The 22,925-nt window shown below is 45.5% G+C and overlaps 1 protein-coding gene across 2 annotated transcripts in view; it reads right to left on the bottom strand.

Moving 5' to 3' along the window:
• CDH13 (cadherin 13) overlaps nucleotides 1-22,925 on the bottom strand; it is a 1,028,096-nt gene that overhangs the window by 230,823 nt on the left and 774,348 nt on the right. For both annotated transcript variants that reach the window (XM_068528121.1, XM_068528122.1), the window contains exon 7: nucleotides 17,125-17,303. In XM_068528121.1, coding sequence (XP_068384222.1) covers nucleotides 17,125-17,303 — 179 coding nt within the window. The remainder of the gene's footprint in view (nucleotides 1-17,124; nucleotides 17,304-22,925) is intronic.

Genomic DNA, 22,925 nt, shown 5'->3' on the forward strand with positions numbered 1-22,925 from the left:
ATTAGCAGGGGTAGGGGATGCATGGTTTATCCCCAATTTTCCATTCCATCTCCTCACTCTCCCCTTCAGAGCCCCAGTGAGTACGTTGTTGAGCCAGGGACACTAGAAGGGAATTATTGCTCTGATTCAGAAGACTCTACATTTACTAAGTAAAAATTATTTTTAAATTAAGTGATAAGACTCTTGGTCAATTTTTATTTAAAAACAAGGATGTTTGAGCATGCGCCATTAAACAGGATTAGGCAATTCAGAGAGCTATGCCAACAGGCAGGGTGGCTTTAGATACCAACAGTCTAGCTCAGTTAAGCATTCCAGTTGTCTTTGGAAAATTTTTATTTTTTTTTGGTTCTCTAATTCCCTTCCAAAGAAGCAACCAAACATCATTATTCTACTGTTAAGAATGGGATTAAGAGTATGAACTAGTTAATACTGCTTCTAAACCCCTTTAAAGGACTTAGTCTTTCTAATGAAGACTGCTTTGAAAATACCATTGGCTTCAAATGTATTTGACTTAAATTTCCCCAGGTTTCTATATGGACTCTTCATTCAGACATTCAACCATCTTCGGAGCCCCTGTTAGGGACAATACCTCTATGAATTAATGAATACATTGCAAACCTTCTCAAGAAGCCCAGAATTGACAGAGCAGAGAGACTATATTCAAAACATTGTTTTTTCTTGTGATAACTGCATTAATGGGATGATAAATAATTTGTGTGTGAAAATGAAGAGGGAGCAATCAATTCAGCCAAGGAAGACTGGGAAGGCTCCGTAGAGGAGATACTCAAGCCAGATCTGGAAAGGTACAGAGAACTGAGCAGCAACATTAACAAAGGAAACAGTGTAGGTGAAATAGTTATCTACTGCTGCATAACAAATTGCCCCGGACTTAGTGCTTTAAAGCAATGAAAAACATTTATTATCTTACACAGTTTCTGTGAGTTAGGAATTTAGAAGTTGTTTAGTTGGGTGATTCTGGTTCCATGTCGCTCATGAGTTAGCCATCAAGATGTTGGTGAGGCTGTGGTTATCTAAACACTTGGCCGGGGCTAGAGGGTCTGCTCCCAAGATGGCTCAGCCACACTGCTGGTGAGTAGGTGCTGGCTCTTGGTAGGTGGCCTGTTATTTGCCATGTGTCTCTCTCCATAGGGCTACTTGAGTGTCCTCACAACACGGCAGTTGGCTTCCGCCATAGCAAGGAAGAACAAGAAGATAACCAAGGCCTGGAAGTCATACGACGTCATTTCTGCTAGATCTATGGTTACACAGGTCATCCCTCTTCCACTTGGGAGGGGGCTACATAAGAGCATGGATACTGGGAGGTAGGGATTATTGGGGGCCATATTGGGGGCTGGCTGCCATAATATGCAAAAGCAAGAAGCGCATCGTCTTTCAGGGAAAGGGAAAATGTTGATGCCATGCCATGGGAATGTAGGGTGAGCTAGGGAAGCAGTAGCAGGAGATAAAAATCAGAAAGCTTAAGTCAGATTGTAGTTTAGACCGAGGAGATTAGACAAGGGAAGCCACTACACCTGCTGGTCTTTCCTTCCTCTCATCTGTTGGGATCTGGATTCAGGAGCGATGGGTGTCCATAGCAGAACTGGATTCTCAGCAATGAGTCCCTCCCTCTGAACTGGCCTCCCAGAGAGATCAAAGGGCTCCACATCTTTGAGAGCATCCAGACTAGCTTTTCCACACCCTCCACTCTGACCGGCTTGCCCCAGACCCAAACTAAGAGGCTAAAGGCCCAGAAGACGATGTCTTCTTCCTTCCACTTTGACTTTCTATTCCTGCATGGTCTGACAGCCTGTCTTGGTCTGGAATGATATCAAATTCTGTTTGCCATGAGTAGAACAGCAAATCACAATGACAGCCTCTTTGGGGTCATGCTGATCCGGGTATGAATTCCACCTTAACCCCAGTCCCTGAAAGTGGATGTCCCCTCTGACCTTCAGCTTTCTCATGAGCACGGTGGGAATACAGCACTACGTCATGGACTGTCGAAGAAATGAGGAGGGGGAGTGTGGGGTCTGGAGGCCAGAGTTGTTTAAACTTAATGCAGAGACAGGGACAACTAAGTTCAAGTCTAAGGTCAGAGGTTGGGATCAGGGAATCATGTTTTCTCCTCTTTGCATGAGAGTTAAGAGGCGAAGACAGAGATGGTGCCACAGTTGGGTGACTATGCTCACCCTCTCCTTTCTTCTTTCCCTTCCGCCACCATGTCTCTACATCCTGGCTCCCCTCCACTACAGACAAACCCGTAAGATTGATAAATGGAAGGCTGGTGAGCATGTATGGGTGGCTAAATGTTTTCCCTTGACCTGTTACTTAGAACCAAGTAGGGCAAATAGCCAAGCAGGTCCCTGGTACAGACGGCATTTTTCTAGATACTATTATTTCACTGAAGTAGTATTTCTCTTTTCTGGAGGCACTGCTGTTGTCAGATCCTCTCGGCACCCATGCTCAGATGGAGAAGCATTGTGTTGCTTCTGAATGTAGGAGGCAGTAGGCTGGAAGATGTTGTTTGGATGATCAAAATTTGAATATTGGGGGAGGTGGCAGATTTTAGTGGCTAATGTGGCCAGCAGGATAGCTCTCATCTTCTTCAAGCGGTCATAGAATTCCTTCTTCCTGGCTCTTGGCATGGCCCTGTGTTGTAGCAGTAAGCATGTAGGTACTGTATCATAACTCTTTTTGTATTTGAGACACGAGTTTGGCCGAGCATCTCAAAGTCTGTATCTATGACTTATTTATTTCTGTCATGCCAGTATGCTGGAGAGTTTGCTGGACAGGAGATGAACTCAATAAACACTGACCACCTCGATCAAAGATTCAATAACCCCATGTTTTCCTCTTCTATCTGTCCATGTCACGGGTGACAAATGACATGGCAAGAGCGTCCCCACTCCTACCTTCCTCTCTCAGGGAAGACATTACTAATCAACTAGTGGAGAAACCAAATGTGACTCAGAATCCTTCCCAACACAGCACTCCAGAAAGCCACTGATAGCCTTCAGAGTGGCGTGTGAACTTAAAGCTATATTTCACTTTTAACTGTGTAGACCATGGCTACCTCTCTCCTTGGCTATAAGATCTGCCAACCAAGCAAAGTACCACACCAAACTAACATCCACATTGTTATTCCTTCCCTAGAACCAATTGTTGGACTGAATCAATGGATTCATTTGGGGGCCACACAAGCCCAAGGTTTAAAATTTACAATCTGATAGGTTCTCATTTCCTTTTCTATCAATTCAGAGAATCACTGATAGGTCACTTAACAAAGCATGCCTAGGGACCCATTATGCTTGGGCTCTGTGACAGCCAGTCACAGGGAAGGCAAAGGCATAGAGTGGCCATCAACAATGTCTCTGTTTAGTGAGATGGAGGGCAGGAGAATGAACCCAACTCATGTGGGCTCTCCCAGAGGGAAGAGGGAGCGTTAAGCAAGGGAGATGTAGCTTCCACTCAGTTCCTCCAAGCTGGAGTCTTAGACATTTTGTGCCATGGACACCTTTAGGGGCCTGATGAAGCTTGTGGACACCTTCTCAGAATATGTTTTTAAACACATAAAATAAATTCTTAGGATAACAACGGAAGACAATTATATTTAAACACAGTTATCAAAATATAAGGAAAATAACTTGATGGTACATGTGCTTCTTTATCAACTCATCAGTAACAAGACTGAGTGTTAAATCTAATTATTACATTAATTTCAAAGAAGTAAACAAAAATTGCAGGGGAAATTTTTTGGATATATCTCCATCCACTGTGATGGGATATGAAAATATCTGTGACTTTGGTTATCAAGAGTTGCTGAAGCAGCCAGCACTGTCCTGGTTTATCTACTCTCCCAAAGGAAAAAGATACAAATTGTAGTTAGTAGTTAATGAAAATAAATATGAAGTATTTTTCTCATTCACGTTCATGCACCGCCCTAGATTCTATCCACAGACCTCAGATTAGGGCCCTGCCTCTAGGAAAAATTACAGGAATTTTTTACAGAGAAGGGAGATTTTAAAGTTGGAAATTTTGATGCTTTATTTGAGGCTGATTTTTCTTTTTAATAACTACATTCACATGTCACCATGGGACTTATTTGGCAGGACACTAACTGCTGGCTTGTATGAATATATTCCCTATTTTTAAAAAACCACTATAAACAAATGTTATTTACGAAGAACATTCTTTGAAGCGGCTGCGCTGGTCGCCCTGGGAGGCCAGGTAACCTCGTTATCTGCTCTAACACCAGCTGCTGTCAGGCTGAGCTCCGGCTGGGTGTCTGGTGGGGAGGGTGAAGCTGTTATCTCTGGCCCCGTAGCCACACCAGCCAGTTACTCAGGGTGGACCCAGCTCCAGGGCTGGCTCCCATCTTGCCAGAGCGGAAAACGCCGAGTCCAGGTCACAAACGTCCCGCTCCATTTTCTACCCCGCACAACAAAAGAAGTGGCCAGCAAAGCCTTCACTGTCCCCCTCTGCCTGTGGGGACATTCAGTACGCTGAGTGCTTTTTGATGGTGTCCGCCCTTTTCTCTCTCTTTAACAGGAAAGCTGCTCTGTGCTGGGTTCAAGAAACCCCTCTAAAATCCTCCCGCCCAGTGAGCCCTCAGAAGAGAAGAACCAAGGGCCACGCTCCATTTTTCCATCGTCTGGTTTCTCTGTGGAAGGACTTGAACTGGTGGACACTCTGGGTTCTTCCCCTGTGCCCTGCATCCATTCAGAGGAACAGGTCCCTTTTCCTATCTTGCACGAAGGTAGCTTATGGGCCAAGGCTGTCGGGCTGCATCCTCCTGCCCTCACTCCACCCCAGGGAAGTGGATGGAGATACTGGGCTGTGAGCATGGCATCTCCCCAGCTGGCTCTCCCTCTGTCTCTCTCTTTCTTCCTCCCCGCCATCTCTCTCCGCCCCAGGCTTTGCCTCTCTGCCTGGGAGAGGATTCCTGGGGTGGGCTCCACGCAGGTGGGTGTAGCCTGTGGTTGTCCCACTCTGCCTGTGACTCAGACGGGCCAAGTCTCTAATTCAAGCATGAAGTATCAGCAAGTTTCCTTGGCCACAGACTCATGGCTCTCCTTGTCGATCAGCTTCATTGGTAACTGAGCCTACGGCTTGGTCTCCAGTTGTCCTGTGTCTTATTCCTTAGGGGGTTCTAATTTGGGAGGAGAAAGAAGGAAGGGCATTGTTCATGGGACTCCTAGCACCCCAACACTATAGCATTTGCCTGAATGAAGAAAGCCCTCAACTTCTACCCTTTGCCTAATTAATGAGGATGTGGCTGGTCTCATCAACATATATCCAGCACCTGTGATTACAGCTCTCCAGAGGATGCAAAATCCACACTCCGGTGGAGACTCTGTAAGGCACAGAACTAAAGCAGAAGCAACAGGTTCTACTGTGCCCTTAATGAGAACTAATGGAAGCCACCTCCTGCAGGCAACACTGGTATTTCCTTCCACTGACTCAAGTGGGCTGGTTGGGTTGGATGGCAGACACTCAACCTTCCAGACAGGCCCTGAGCTATTAACTGATAGGCCTGATAACGGTCTGGCCAAGCAGACTTCACCCCTGGATAGAACACATCTGTGTCATCCTCAAGTCTCATCATTATTTTATTACTGGTAACAATGGCTACTATTGGTTGAGAGCTTTCTACGTGCCAAAGCTGATGTATTTCACATGTCCTCACCTTTGCTCTTCCAAACCATGCAAAGCAGGCTGTATCAGTTTCCTATGGCTGCTGTAACATCTTACATAACTTAGTGACTTGAAGAAAAAATGGGTTTATTATCTTATAGTTCTGGAGATCAGAAATCCAAAGTGGGTCTCAGTGGGTAACATCAAGGTGTTGGCAGGGCTGCGTTCCCTCTGGAAGTTCTCTGAACTTGTTTCCTTGTCTATTCCGGTTTCTGGAAGCTGCCTACATCTCTTGGATGGTGACCCCTTCCTCCATCTTCAAAGCCAGTAGCACAGCATCTTTAAATCTCTCTCTCTCTCTGACTCTGACCTTCCTACTTCCCCCACATAGGGACACTTGTGATTATATCAGGTCCAAATAGAAAACCCAGGATAATCTCTGCATCTCAGTATTCTTAACTTAATCACATCTGTGAAGTTCCTTTTGCCCTGTAACCTAACATATTCACAGGCTCTGGGGATTAGGATGAGGACATCTTGAGGTGGCATATTCTGTCTACCCTATAGGTCACATTATAAGCACCATTTTAGAGGTGAAGAAACTGAAGCTCAGAGAGGTGAAGTAACTTGTCCAAGGTCACACAGCTAACAAGATGCAGAGCCAGGATTCCTCCTCAGGGCTCTAAAATTCCCAGGCCCGTGCTCTGAGCCATTACACCCCACGGCCTTTCTAACTGAGGGAAACCAAGTCAAACTTTTCAAACGTGTGAAGAGGCTCAGAGCAGAGAACAAAGAAATCCCTGAATAAGTTTTATAAACTATAAGGTTGTCCTTTAAGTGTCCAGATTTTCCCCTCAATATGGTCTGTGCTTTTCACTCAGCAGCCTGCGGGGAGTAGACAAACCAGAAGTTTGGGGGTCAAGTCCAGTTCTCACATGGATTTCCAGCATGTGAATCAGGAAGGTCACATCAGCCCTCGGGACCTTGGTTGCCCCTGTGGAAAATGGGTATGGTGGTCCTATGAGGGTTATGGCCCTGACTTAATGCCTGGCTGAAAAAATAGATGCTGTAATTGTTCACACCGTAGATGTCCAATGGGAGTACAACATACACTCCCCCACGTATTAGATAATCTAACACCAAGAAGAGGTAAGAATGGAGTTTTCCATTCTTCCCCATCCCAGGAATCCAGAGCTCAAGGAGACAGAAAACAAGAATTAGAACCCAAGGAGTCTTGCATGGAGAAAAAGAAGTCTGCAAAACAGTTTATAAGACACAGGGGAGCAAATATCTAAAGGAATTTAATCTTGGTTCCTGCTTCTGAGGTCCATAAATAGAGATGCTGTTCATTGAATTTCAACAGTCATTTCTACAGCTGTTCTTTGCAAAGGTCAAAAAAAATTTCATTTCCCATGGCTGTCTTAAAAACACAGAAACACACACCACACTATATCTATTAAGCTGCCTGCTGGAACCGATGAAAGGAAAGGTAAGCAGCACATATACATGACGAGGAAAGCCGCTGCCATGGCCATGTGGCTTGAAGAAATGAGAATGCTTATCATTTCAAGTGGGGAAGTTTCGACAAGATTTACCTTAATACACCCTTAAAAACATTCTTTCCTGACATTTTAAATGTGTTGCCTGTGATCCTAGCAATATTGGCAGAGGCCACGATGCCTGGTATGATTTCCACTGTTTTGTCAACGAATAAACTGGCTCATGTAGGAACCAGTCTCTGAACCCAAAGGTGACAGTCATGCTGCCCCTTGAGCCATCGTGGTGTGGTGTCCTAACTTGGAATCCCCTGCCCTCAAGACCCAGATATAACTGCGTTCCAAAAAGATGAACAGAATTGTATTTTCATTACCAAAACAATACACGGTCACTGTACCCAAACTAGAAAATACAGATAATGGCAACAGCTAACTCAAACCTGTTATGCTTCTAAGTATGTGCTTGTATTAATTCATTTAATCCTCACAACAGCCTGATGAGGAAGACTATTATGATTCCCATTTTACAGATGAGGAAACTAAGGCACAGTTCCAACCATAAGGGGTTTGTTCTCTGTATTATGCCACTTTCATACAATGGAGCTCTCTGGGAGCATTTATAATGATGTAGGAGAAGAATATTTAATGACATGGACATGAAAATTATGGCTACCAGTTGTTCAAGCTACTAATGTTCCCAGGATCGCAGAGCTGGTAAGAGGTGGGGCGGGGGTGGGGAGGCTGAAATTCAAACTCAAGCAACCTGGATCTGAAGACTGTCATCTTAGACACTGCACTGCAGGAAAATTAAGATCACTTGCAATCCGACAATGACCATTCCTAACACATTTACACATACCCTTTCACATCTTGGACTGTGATGATATGTGTTATGGACCGAATGTTTCTGACCCCCTAAAATGCATATGTTGAAGTGCTAACCCCCCAGTGGGATGGTATTGGGAGGTGGGGCCTTTGGGAGGTTAATTAGATTTAGATGAGGACATGAAAGTCCCACTAGTGTCCTTATAAGAAAAGGAAGAGAGACCAAAGCATCCTCTCTTTGCCATGGGAAGACGTAACGAGAAAACGGCCATCTGGGGCTCTCACCAAGAAATGAATTGGCCAGCACCTTGATCTTGGACTTCCAGCCTCCAGAATTGTGAGAAATAAATTCCTGTTGTCTAAGCCACCCAATCTCTAGTAGTTTGTTATAGCAGCCTGAATAGAATAAGATGATGATGATAATGATATATATATATAAACAAAAAAGAATCAGAGCCTATGTGGTGCTTTGCGAACTGCATGTTAATATATGTGAAAATCCTTCCATATCATCATATGTTCTTTTACCACATCACTTTACATGACTTAATGGAAGCCCAATGTAGGAATATAGCACAATTTATCGAACAGTTGAACAGATCCTCAATGGTTGGACACTTAGTTTTTACCTCTTTAAATAAATCCAACAAAAACTCCCACTGGTGGATACTTGATTATGTAGAACTGCTTAGTCAAAGAATACTAGGGGCATTTAAAAAAGCTATTTGATTCTTATTGCCAAAATACCCAACAAATAGGGCCAATTTGTATTTCCATACTAAGGAAGGAGAGTACCTTTCTCCATGGACTTTTTGCACCAAGTTCTAGAAGCCACCTGGGCTCTGTAACCTGGAAGAAGGCCACCTGGCAGGCACTGAAAGCCCACATCTTAATCAGCGCAAAAGCTGCCTCAAAACTCCGTGTTTTGCTTTCCTGTGTTGAATAGACGGTTCAAAATCGATTTCCTCTGTGAGGTTACATTCCAAATAAGTAATAATTTTGATCCATATACTGGGGGCAAAACGCATGGGCTTTGGAGACAGGCTGATTAGGGTCACATCTCAGTGACATCAAGAGTCTCCATCTTCTACAAACAATAAACGCTGGAGAGAGTGTGGAGAAAAGGGAACCCTCTTGCACTGTTGGTGGGAATGTAAATTGATACAGCCACTATGGAGAACAGTATGGAGGTTCCTTAAAAAACTAAAAATAGAACTACCATATGACCCAGCAATCCCACTACTGGGCATATACCCTGAGAAAACCACAATTCAAAAAGAGACATGTACCACATCGTTCATTGCAGCACTATTTATGATAGCCAGGACATGGAAGCAACCTAAATGTCCATCGACAGATGACTGGATAAAGAAGATGTGGCACGTATATACAATGGAATATGACTCAGCCATAAAAAGAAACGAAATTGAGTTATTTGCAGTGAGGTGGACGGACCTAGAGTCTGTCATACAGAATGAAGTCAGAAAGAGAAAAACAAATACCGTATGCTAACACATATATATGAAATCTAAAAAAAAATGGTTCTGATGAATCTAGGGGCAGGGCAGGAATAAAGCCGCAGATGTAGAGAATGGACTTGAGGACACAGTGGGGTGGGAAGGGTAAGCTGGGACGAAGTGGGAGAGTAGCACTGACATATATACACTACCAAATGTAAAACAGCTAGCTAGTGGGAAACAGGTGCATAGCACCGGGAAATTAGCTCTGTGCTTAGTGACCACCTAGAGAGGTGGGCTAGGGAGGGTGGGAGGGAGGGAGATGCAAGAGGGAAGAGATATTGGGATATATGTATATGTATAGCTGATTCACTTTGTCGTAAAGCAGAAACTAACACAACATTGTAAAGCAATTATACTCCAATAAAGATGTTAAAAAACAAGATAAAGGAGAATTCAAACAAAGACAGGAAAGTGCTCAGCTCAAACTCCTTAAAAAGACTAATGATACTCTTACAATGGAAATGTTAACACTGCATTTTAAGGGCCTCATTTGGAGACTGTTTCCATTTGCGAGACAAAAGCAAGCAAGAAAAAGAAAACAAACCCCCCACACTGACCATTAGCTACTTTGAATAGTTGCAAATTGCGCTGGCTATGTTCAGAAAAGCTGGCAGATTTCAGCTGATGAATTTCAGTCTAGCAGCCAAGATGATCGACTAAATAAACCATTTATCAAATGTTAGGGACCTTTATCTGATTTTACTTTGTAGTGCAGCCAGACATAGTTTAAAAACATAGACAGAGCTATCAGAATGAGGGGCTGAGTATGGTTTTAGAAAAGAATAAAACAGTGCCCCCAGTGAACCCAATTTCGTTTAGTAGGATATGGTCCTTATTTTCTCCAAACATTTCCCCATTTAAGCAAGAAACCCAGATCCTTATGACCATCCTATTCACCAAGGTATTCCTAGAGCCTAGTGCAGTTCCTCACACAGGGTACGTATAAGGTGAATAAATGAGATTGCTGGATGATTACACAAGGGCAAGAGTAAGCTCTCAACTAAAATAAAATCATTTCTTCTGTTTATATACCCATGCTAGGATGTGGATCTTGCAGTAAGTTCAGAGACAGTCTGATACCTAGGTACTCATAGACACAAACTGAAGGAACATAAGCCATCCATCCCTCCATTCATCTCTTTATCCATCCCTCCATCTGTCTATTCATCCATCTATCCCTCCGTCCTTCCCTTCATCCATCCATCCCTCTGTCCATCCCTTCTTCCATCCCTCCCCCTCCATCCATCTCTTTATCCATCCATCTCTTTATCCATCCATCCCTCCATCCAGCCCTTCATCCATCCATCCAACAAATCTTTACCGAGTGTCTTATTTACCTGGCACTATGTTTGGCAATGGGAATACAGAGATGGGACAAAGATCCAACATCTCTTTCTTTAGAAAGGGTATGTTCTGGAACGGTTTCAGAAAAAGTGAACGGAAGAGCTTGTAATGGAAAATACACCAAGTTTCCAAGTCAAACTTGATGTCTATTAACATCGAACTTATGATAAGGCAAGGGCAATACATGGTCACTGCAGCTGCTCTCACGACTCAGCTGTGAATCCAAGGAATTGCATTAAAACCCAGCCCAGCACTGGCAAAAACGAAGAGTCATGACTCACAGAATAAAGTGAACATACTCTGCACAATCTGGGGAGACTCTTCTTATGTCTGTGACATGTGGGTAGAAACAGTATGTAAAGCTCTCAGCAGCATTTGATGGGAACTGGAGCCCGAGTTATCAGCAGTCATAGGAAGTGTGACAAATGGTAATGACTGTACAATGCTTTGCTATCTGCAGAAGGAGAGGGGGTTGTGCACATCTCGAAAAGGCGATACAGTTGGTAGTGCAGATGTCATTACCAGTGATTACTGATGAGGAAATGGGCTCAGAGAAGGTAAATGATTTGCCCAACGTTACACAGCTGGCCAGGTGGGGAACTGGCACTCACAGGCGGCATCCTCAGAACAAATCGCACACCAAAGGCATTCAATAAATGTTCTTTTTTAAAGAACTATAGTCTCAAAGTTGGAAAAGACATTAAAGATATAACCTTTACTGGTTAACTGAATCCCTTCTGTTACGTCCTACAAAGGGCAGTCTGTGTTTGACTATATCCTACAACAGGGAGCTCACTAACCACTCTTAAAATGTACCACTAAATCAATAATGATAATGATGCTAGCTTGTGTTTGTTTAGAATAGACAATGTGCTTTACATATTTTGACACATCTGATCCTCACCAACAACCCACTTGAGGTATGTGCTGCTATTCCCATTTTATAGGTGAAAACCAAGGCACAGAGAGGTCCAATAACTCACTGCTATGGGTTGAAGTGTGTCCCCGCAAAAGATATGTTGACGTCCTAACCCCAAGTACCTGTGCATGTGACCTTATTTGGAAACAGGGTCTTTGCAGATGTAATCGAGCAACGATGAGGTCTTTAGGGTGGGTCCTAATCCAGTATGACTGGTGTCTTATAGGAAGACACAGGCATGCACAGAGGGAAGACAACGTGAAGATACACTGTTCCAGAAGAAGGACATGTGAAGATGGAGCTGGAGACTGGAATGATGTGTCTACAAGACAAGCAACACCAAGAACTGCTGACAACTACCAGCAGCTAGAAGAGGCAAGGAAGGATTCTCCCCTAGAACCTTCCGAAGGAGCCTGGCCCCCCTGACACCTTGATTTCAGACTTCTGACCTTCAGAGCTGTGAGAGAAAAAAATTCTGTTGTTTTAAGCCACCCAGCTTGTGGTACTTCATAACAGCAGTCCTAGGAGACGAATACACTCACCTAGGTCAAAAACCAAATAAATGATGGGGCCAGGATTCTTTCCCCAGATCCCACCTCATAAGTCAGCAGGAACACTGAAACATGCTCTCCAAAGGCAGGAAGACCGTGCAATTCACAGCACATCTGAATCACCTGGGTTCTTCTTTAAACTACTGATGCCTGTGTTCTACCCGCCCCGAGACTGATTTTACGGATCCAGCTTTGTTTGGAGCACCGAGGTTTCTAAAGCTCCTCAGCAAAGTTCGAGAACCAGTGTCCTAGTTGATTCCACTCTTCCCCTCTAGGAGAGTAAGCAGAACAAATCCACTCTCTCTTTCCAAAGACCAGCCCTCCTTAAACAGGAAGACAGCCCTCCTGTTCCCTCTGAGCCCCTCTTTTCCAGGCTACACATTCCCAGGTGGTCCACTATCCAAAGAAGGCCTGCAGTCAACTGTGCTGCCCCAGAGGACTCCTGAATCACGGTGCCTGCAAATGCACCCGTTTTGGGGGAAGCCACAGTGTAGTTAACCTTGGACAGACTGGAAAGCAGGGACCGACCCACTGTCCCTTCCACGGACCATATCGTTTTCCACCTGGCCTGGTGTTCTCCCCAAGGTCACGGCTCAGTGGAGGAGGAACATCTCAGGGAGATGCCCACTGGACAGACAGCATCTGCTGGGCAAGGCTGGCCCACAGAATTGGAAGCCAAGTCAGAGGCTGATCGTAGTTAGGAGGGAGAGGAGGGGGTCAGTTATGGGTCCTCAGAAGATGAAGCGGATGAGCTGCCTTCTAGCATGTTCCCATTGCCCAGGGTGGGTGAGAGATGGGCGGTCTCGCTCCCGGCTCTGCACTGCAATCGGGTCCAGAGGCTGCAACGACACCCTGGGCAATGAAAGGAGGTCACCTGGCCAGAGAGCGGCCTGAGCACACAGAGGGGCCATCCGTTTCGCGCTGCCTGCCTCTCTCTCTTCCACATCCTTCCTTCCCTTCATCTCGCAGCAAAGCTGTTTCTGAGCTGAGGACTGGGACTGTGCAGGGAGGACACACCGACACAATCCTCTCCTGTCGAGCGTGGGGAGCAGCAGAGCGGCGAGAGCCCCTGTCTCCCCTGTCCCCGCTCAGGGCGTCCTGGGAGGAAGAAAGGGCAGCAACCAAAATGGCAGCATTAAAGAGCACTGACTGTCCCCCATGACAAGCTTTAGCACAGAGTGACCGTGTGCCAGGCAGGGAAGGCGGACGCGCAGGTTCCAAAGAAACAGTGCCTGCCCACCTCCCTGAGGTCCTCTGTCACCTCCCTCTTGGGGTCCTGTCGGGGTCCTCTTTGGGAACGTACTAGATGGAAAATCAAAGTGAAAACTTTACATCAATCGAGCTCAGGTCAACGCTTGAACTTCCGGAACCTCCACTCCCACGAGGCGGGGGCCAGACAGGAGCAAACCATGTGCGAAACCGCAGGGGCCCCAGCTCTAGGAGGAGTCCCCATCCTATTTGTCAACACCCCCTCAACGCGCAAACACACCACTTGAGTTACTGTGAGTGAATCCATGGTAACCACACTTAACATTGCTTTAAATCATATCAAAGTCTGTAGGGGTCCCAATGGAATATTTTCTTAAAAACGAATGGTGCATAAACCTGTTTTAAGTGTTCTGCCCAGATGATCCAGAAGTAGACTTTTGAAACCACACCTAAGACAGGATGCCTTCTCAGAAGGTCTCCAGAAATAGTAACAAAGCAATTCCATAATCCCGCCGCGGGAACTTATCATATGGCCATGAACCCTAGGAAAGGTACCGTGAGATGAAAACACTGCAAACTGCAACATACTCACGGGAAGTCTGACATGCAAGTTCTGTCCCTTTAAAGATAAGTAACTTGAAGTCACGTTTTACCCTTTCAGCAAACTTGCCGAAGAGAATCTTAGCACAGCGCTAGTAAACAGGCAAGGCCTTGCCTGAATTCAGGGACATTTCTTTCCTTCAGATTGTAGCCATGTTGCCTGGGTCAACACTGAACTCTGGAAACCCTCACAGAAACATGTCATTTTTCATTCATTTTCATTGATTTTCCAATTTTGGTTAAATTGCGTTGATCTTTTTTTCCTTTTTGGAGCTGTTTATGTATTGTAGCTAGAAAGGCTTAATTCAACTCCCATAATAATATACTTATTGCTACTTAACAAAAACCCAAATGATAAGATCATGAACTTGAGACACATTTATCCCCCAAATAAACCTTAAAAATGAAATGATCTACTATATCATCATTTTAGTTTATAAATAGAGACTTACAAAGCATTTTCTACCCGTAAAAAGAGAAGCTGAGATGGAGAAATCACCTTTCTCTTGTAGGAAGAATTTGCAAGTGCCTTCAGGAGAATTAGGGGTTATGGGAAAGCTGGTGTGTGTGCATGTGTGTGTTCTCACACATGCGTGCTGGGAGGGGAATAAAGGGAGAAGTGGAAAGTTCTTACTTGCCTCTGAAGAAGATAATACGTCAGTCAGGCAGTCATAAAAATAGGGAGGTTTGGAAAGAGAATGAGAGACAAAATGGAGGAAATGGACTTAAAATGTTCTTTTTTCTGCTTCCCATTTTTAACGAGAAACGATTACATTTTCCAAGTGACAATCAGAGTTTCAATGCAAATTTCATTCTCTTCCTCCCTTTCCAATAATTCCCCATTTCCAGCTACTGTTTCCCACTCTTCACATGTAAAATCTTAGTGTCATCTCCAACTCATTCTTGCCAATATGCCAAAAAACCTATAATTAGGAGTTTTAGGAGTGTTGAAATTGTGGTAGGTAGTCGGCAAACAAACATGCAGATGATCACAATCTCTGTTCTCAGGAAATTTACTGTCTAGGCCAGCGGTGCCCACTAGCACTTTCTGTGATGGTGGTAACAGTCCCTGTCTTGGCCAGTATGGTGGCCACTAGCCACACAGGGCTCCTGAGCACTTGAGATGTGGCTGGTCTGACCAAGAAATTGATTTTTACATTTTAATTTCAAGGATGTCAATTAAAATTTAAATAACCATATGTGACTAGCGGTTACTGCATCAGGTCTAGACCAAGAGGAAGGGGATATTCTTGTTGGTTTTTTTCTTGCAGGGGGCGGGGCACGCGGCATGTGGGATCTTAGTTCCGTGACCAGGGATCGAACCTGCATCCCCTGCATTGGAAGGCGAAGTCTTAACCGCTGGACCGCCAGGGAAGTCTGATGGAAGGGGATATTCTTTAAAGAGACAGATGACAGTGTAAAGGAGCATGTGGCAAATGCCATGTGAGGGCTGCAGGTCAGAGCAGTCAGAGACTGGAGGAGGAAGAAGCCTGTGGAAGACTCAGAGGTGGAGCACCGCTTCCTAGATGGGGCAGATCTAACCCAGAATCTTGTGAAGAGCTACGGCAAGGAAAACAGAAAGGAGAGGAGAAGGCATTTCTCACCCACGGATTTTTTAAATCAAAGACACAGAGGGCAAAATGCACAGGACTGCGAGGGAAACCCAGCGCTCGTCCTGGGGCAGATGGTGCTTGCAGAAGGTCAAGGGTGACTGCCAGGGGGCACGCCCATGGAACGATGTCCTGCTGGGAACAAGGGATCCCAGGATGGGGGCAGATCTGGGGGGGGTGATGGAGGCAGAGAATCCTCAAGTGGGTTGACATGCTGTGTGAAGGGCCAAGAGGCTCTCCTATGGAAGGCAGCCTGTGGGGAATGACAGGGTGGCCCTGGAACTTGGGAAATAGGCCAGGGCCAGCGGACAAATGTAGGGGGATGTAAGTGGGCCAGGAACACATGCCCTCCTAAGTGTGACAGCTGCTACCAGCTCCACCTGACTGTCACAAGTGGTCTGACCCATCGTCCACATGTGGAAATTGGGGCTCCGATTTCCAGAATTTCTGGTTTTCAGAAAGGCTGGAAATTGGAATTAAAAAAATTATGAAATCAAAATATTTGGATATGGCCACTAATGTGAAACTTTAAAACACCCTGGGCCAAACCAAAGAGCAGGCATGTGGGCTGACTGAGGTCCATGGGGCACCTGTCTGTGACACGTGACCTGGAAGATGGGTGAGGTTCCACAGAGACGGCCTTGCAGGACAAGAGCAGAGACTGAGGGGAGAGAAAGGCTCGGGCGGAAACACTGGCGCAGGCCACAGAAGGTTTGAGAAAGAAGTAAGCCAAAGCCACCTGACTCTGTGACAAGGAGGAGAGTGTCAGTGATCTGGGACAGTCACTTCCCTCCCCCATCCTTCCCCCCTCCCTCCTCCACCCTCCTGGCAGACAGGTGAGGCAGGCAGAGCCCACAGTCGCTGGGGCCTCAAGAGTAAGTGGCCGGTGATGTATGGTTCCCAGGGGGTAAGGGCAGGGGGGAGGGATACATTGGGAGACTGGGAGTGACACGTACACACCACTGTATATAAAATAGATAACTAATAAGGACCTGCTGTACAGCACAGGGAACTCTGCAATGGCCTACGTGGGAAAAGAATCTGAAAAAGAGTGGGTACATGTATATGTATGACTGATTCACTTTGCTGTGCACCTGAAACTAAATCAACTATACTCCAATAAAAATTAAAAAAAAAAAAAAAAAAAAAAAAGAAAAGAGTAAGTGGTCAGTGAGGAAACAGTCATGGAGCTGAATGAATGCAAATAACCGCAAAGGACACGGCTTTTCCAGTGTGTGTTTTCTGGGATCACGTAACATCCCATCACCCTTGACAGATTTTCGCCAATCCAACCATGTTTAAATATCTCATTTCCGCTGCTACATAAAGTGCCGCTGACGGAAGCCCCACATCTTCCCTCATGTGAAAGCCACGTTCAATTCTCATGAAAAAGAAGTTGTGTGCTTTTCAGCTCACCTCCCGGTCCAGCAGTGCAGGTGACACGACGGTGACAATGTCTCCTTTCTCAGGATCGATGTAGAACATGTTGGGAGAGGGCTTGTCAGGCGTCTGCTGACGGATATTATACCGCAGGAGGGCATTATCCGTGGCCGGGTCGTCCGCGTCAAAGGCTGTCATCCGCATCACCGTGGTCCCTGAGGGGGCAGGAGCAGGAGATGGTCACTTGGGGGACAGCAATGGGCAGAGCCCCTCCCCGCACCTGGGCAATGGCAGTGGAGTGATGTGTCAATCACTTTCCAAATTAACAAAGCAAAACCTTTCCCTGGCTCCGTTAGGTTTTAGCTTTCCTTCCACCCTCCCTCTCTCCTCCATCATGTTAAAAGACCTGAAATAAAGAAATCTTTGCTGTTCAGCAGACTGACAGCTTAATTTTTCCTTCTCCTGATATGCTGTTTATTTCCACGGGCTTTCATTTCATTGTGGATGTGGCTCTGTGACAATGGCCTTCATTTTAAAATCTCTTATTGAATGCCTACCACGTGGGGGGCCCTGGGCTGGGTGTCGGGGAAACAGAGGTGCCAAAAAGTCACATTCCCTGGGGTCCGGCAGGTCAGCGCTAAGCAGGAGAGAGAGCGTTTGAAAATAGTAAAGGATTCACAGTGCACTGAGAGAGGGTGATGTGAATACGGATGAGAAGAGCCTCACCTAACCAGGGGCTCAGGAAAGGTCGCCGGTGCAGGTGGGTGAGTAGGTGTAAGCGAGGGGAAGGAGCGGCGCCTCAAAGGGAAAGGTAGTGCGGTTAATTCCGGTTACAGGGAATGGGCGCGGATGTTACTTGAGCACGCTCTGTGCGCAGCCGCAATGCTGACACTTTAGAGACGAAGATGGTATAAAGACGAAAGTGACGGGGACTGTTTGATTATAACAAGGTTGAGAAGGGTGCCGGATACCGGTCTTGCTCACACACAGCTGATATGAAGGGCGACTGGCATTAGGTGCTTTGGAAGACAACTGGATAGCAACTAGTAAAAAAAAAAAAATGCATTCACTCTCTTGGCATTTACCCTCAAGAAACACTTGCACGTGTCGACAAGGGGTTTTGGCGGGGATGTTTATGGAGGATCCGAGAAACATCTGGAAAGAACCTAACCATCCAACAACAGAGGAATTGCCAGAATGATGTTACCCCTACACTGTGAAATATTTTGCAGCACTTAGCAAAGGTTGTACATCTAATGTGCTCTAACATGGAAGGCTCTCCAAAACTGAAAAATATCAAGTTGGAAAATGTTATCCATAGTATAACATCATTTTTATGAACCTATTTGCACACAGAAAATTCCACAAACTTTATGCATATATTTTTCAGGTACAGTTTATGTCCATAAATGGATAGAAGAAGGTGTATAAGGGTGAACTTCACACTGGCTTTGGTGGTTAAACCTGGGAAAGGAGAGAGAGCACTGGGATTAATGGTGATGCAGGGATGAGGGAAGATGTTGGCCGATCTGTAATGGTTTGATCATTTTTACAAGGAGCATGTATTATTTTGTGATTAAAATTTAATTTAAAGGGATCATAATTATAAACACCAATAGAAGCACGGTCTAGAGTGGAATCTGGCACATTTACCTGCTGGTCTTGACAACTGCGAGCCACCATATTTGGCTCAGGGTGACCTGCCCAACTATAATTTTTCACTGTGGTTTACTCTTCTGTGAATGTAGGGCCCCATCTTCTGATTCTGAATCCTCTGAGCCCACAACATGTGAGCTAATGGGTAAGAGATGGAAGCAGCAGACCTATCGTCCCCAGCAGGAATATTCATATACAGAAAATATTCAAGCGTAAAGGAAACATAGAGTTCATCTAGTTCAGTCACCATCCTGGTATTCCTTTCCCTTTTATAACAGTGCTTCTCAAGCCATCAAAGCCAGTTTATTTTTTCCCATAATCAGAATCACATTATCAGCCATTAGGTCCGAATGACCAGGCAAACGGATCTGACCATCCTGAAGTAAGATCTATCTGTTAAATAGTCTCAGTTCATCTCACCAACTTGTTAAATAGTCTCAGTTAATTTCACCAATGTTGCCATTACACCAGATGCATCCAGACACATCTTCTACTCTGTGCTGTGTCTTTGCCCTTCTTTGTTTCTCTGTGAGACTGTCACAGGGCAGGCCTCAGGGCAGTGTCAGAACAGAAAGCTCTCGGCACACGCAGCCCACTCCCTCGCCCCTCGCCTTTGGAAGATGTCAGCAAGCCATGTGGTTCCCGTGCTGTTGCTCGCTGAGCTGCACTGTGCAATCAGGGTTCTTTCTCTGCCCAGTGGGCCAGGCAGCCGCTGCCAGTCTGTCAGCGTTCGTGTCCAGGGTACACTCGTTTGCCTTCCTGGTCTAGGAAAACAGGCCCACTTGGGGGTCTCTGTCAGAAATGAAAGGCGACTTCCGGGCCCACATCTCACCCCGGGCCATGCTAAGTGAGCTCCATGTGGGCAAAGACCTGGAAGGAGGCCTCCACACCATGGATGCCACAGGAAAGAGTCCTCAGCTAAGTACCTGTGACCTGGTGCCCTGCACTTTGTTAGTGTCTAATGAATGCTTGACTGATGGAATCTGTGCCCTATTTAATATGCCTTTAATTTAAGTCAGAAACGAACAGGCAAAAGAATGTATAAAAAAAATGAAGCCATCATGGTTTGTGATTGTCATGGCTTCAGAGGAAGGAAAAAAAGACCTCTCAGGGTGATGAATTTTTAGTTTCCACCAGGACATTCATTGATAATGTCTTTTTTGATATTATTTTTTACAGATTTGATAATATGGGATGATAAAAAGTTATCCTGGAATGTTCCCAAGGTTACATAGAAGATGTTTTTTATTTTAATGAATTGTTAGAGAGCAAGTGAACTTGGTCTCAAGCCCTGCCTTTGTCTTTACCCTGCTGTGAATACACACCTGGATTTACTTCTGAGGCCCACTTCTGTGGACAATGAGATTGCTTAAGTCATCTAAATAGGTTTGCAGCATTGAAGAAAACGACCTTGGGGTAACATCTAGGTTCAGGTCTTAACTAACTATGTGAACGTGAGCAAGTTAATCAACCCTCCTTGAACCTCAGTTTCCCCATATGCCCCCTCATTAACGTTAGGACATTAGTGACACTTTTCTCTATGGTGACTGTTAAGGACTTGATGGGACAACACATTTAATAACTTGGTGCAGGTGCCTGGTACGTTAGAGTTCTGAGGAGGATGCCTTTTATCATCGTCCTGTCCTGGGTTCTGAGCCCATCATGGCGGTGCAGGCAATGACCTCAGACGAAGGAGCTCAGAAGTAAGTTGTCCGTAGAAACCGGCACCTGCTATGGCAGGAGTCCCGGTGCCCATCATCTCAGAGTTGCCCTGCCTTACCCTCTCCCTCCCGCCTTGTCCACAGTCTTAGTTTATAGATTTGGGTTTCTACTGTGGAGATCACGAATCTATGATAACACATACACATGCGTGTGCATGCACGCACACGTACACGCACACACACAGACACTCACACACACATTCTGGAGCCGCCACTGCTTCTCCATACGGTACTCTAGCCCTTCTCTAGGATCAAGGCTCTATCCCGAGTCCCGGTACATCTGATGGGCCCAACACCCTGTTCTCGCCTACTCCTCCTCTGGGGGCTGGATCATGATTTTCATACTTCCAGGTTCTGCAATGGCTGGATAAGCCTCCTAAATCAGCATTTCCTAAATTGTTTCCAAGGGACCCTGCTTCCATGGGTTCATCAGATAAACACATTTGGGAAATATGCAGAAAGCACAGTTGAGCAGGTTTCCCTCTTGGAGAACTTCCTAGCTTCCTTAATAAGCAAATGCATATTGTAAATCTCCAAGAGAAAACAGCATCTGTAGCATTTCCTAAACTTCCCTGTTGATGGAACCTCTTCATTTTAAGAACTTCTTTATGTGATGGGTCACATGGTCCTAAATTTTGCCCTTGGGGGACACAGACTGTGTTCTATTCATATTTATAAGCTTGGTAGCTATCACTCAATAGGTCCTCTGTCAATGTTCTTTGGGTAGAATTGCATTCTTGCAACTCACCATAGCTTTGCCTTATTCCACAGTGACCGGAAGTCATGGATAACTCATTAGTGAGAAGATTGGACAGCACTGCCTGGACATTTTTCATAACCAGGCATGCTCCCCCACTACCTCTGAGCTCTTTCCTCCCCTAGAGGTCCTTGTTGGACCTGGGTTTAGCAGACATACACCAATTCCAAGTCCAGGGCTGATGTTCAGCATGTAGGCACCAGGAGAGTTGTTCCAGGGCCTACGGATGGCCCGCCACCTATGCCTTAACCTTGCCCACGCCCACATGCTGGACTCTGAGAAGAAGGGCTCATTTATTTCCATCAGCCCAGCGGCTTCTCATCTGTGCTTATCCTGTGCCTATGTGTGCTTCCTGATGGCAGAGAAATGATAATTATATGATAGACACACGTGTGGGTCCTCCATGTAGTACATTTCTGTCTTCTTCCCCATCACAATATTCTCCCATGTGTCAACATAAATGATCATCACTCTGTCACTCTCAGGGCTAGATGAACTAGCAGTGGTCCCTCCAAAGCAAAAGAATTACAGGCTGCTCGTTGAAAGCCTCAAGTCAGGCAGTCATTTTCTTTTGTCGAAGGACATGGCTGCCAATGTGATAGGCTGATAAACAATTAGGAGAGTTTTGTCTTGGCCAGTAGCCCCTTCCTCTTGGCTGTGTTTCTCTGATTAAAGACATGTGCCGCCTGGTGTCATGACCTTGAAGCCGGCGTCTGAAGTTCCGCTTCCTTGTGATTTCAGGCACAGTCACACCCTTGAGAAGTGGAGTGCAGCTCTGAAGGTGAGGGGCTGTTTTCAACCTCCAGGTAAGGTCAGCAGCCTCAAGAGTGGGAGACTCCAAAAGAGCTCGCTCTGTGCCACAGGTGACAAAATTCTACTGTTCTTGACATTTCTTTGTCTTCATCCCCAAACATTTCCTTCACATGATCAAAAGTGTCAGACTCCTTTTTTAAAAAATGATATTCCTATAAGTGAATAATATATTGAGACATGGACATGGACATTCACGTCTGTATCTGGCAGTGAATAGACTTCGATAGCACAGTCGAAGCAACTGTATGCTTTCCAGGGGGATGCAAAACATAAAAACCGATATGATCAGAGACGGCAGGCATCACTAAGTGAGCTCCTTAGATGTGACAAAATGTCACGTCATCAGAAAGCATCCAACTCATGAGAGGAGGTAGGGCATTCTAGCCCCACCCAAACATCTATCTCTGTGACTAAATTGTCTCAGGGATGTGCCTCAGAGGTTACTTTTAAAAGAGAACAGGGCCACAGATCTGGCACAGCATAACCCACTCCTTCGTGTTTATTCCCGTGTCAGAAGGAAAGCCCTTAGACTCTAGGCACCTTGACTTGTTTAGCTGGGTGGGAGGGCCACAGAAGCATCGCGGAGTATGTCTAGTTGGACTGACACTGATTTGAAACTAAATTTCTGTTGGAGTCCTTCAGGTTGAAGGGGTTCTGGGCATCCTGATTCCAAACGCCCAATCAGCGTTCTAGATGTGGGATGACAAACCAGCCAGTGAGCCCGGGGCTGAGGGCATTCCAGAACAGACCTGGGCAAACCAGAATAAGTGTGTCACCCTATAGGCCAAGTTCTGCTATCAGATACAGACATATCTCATGGTCACGACTGTCAGAGTACAAACATGAAAATTGCTGCCAGTGTGACATCAGTGGCCCGGGACGTGCAACTC

Source organism: Eschrichtius robustus, chromosome 19 (genome assembly GCF_028021215.1).
Source record: "Eschrichtius robustus isolate mEscRob2 chromosome 19, mEscRob2.pri, whole genome shotgun sequence".
Lineage (NCBI taxonomy): Eukaryota > Metazoa > Chordata > Mammalia > Artiodactyla > Eschrichtiidae > Eschrichtius > Eschrichtius robustus.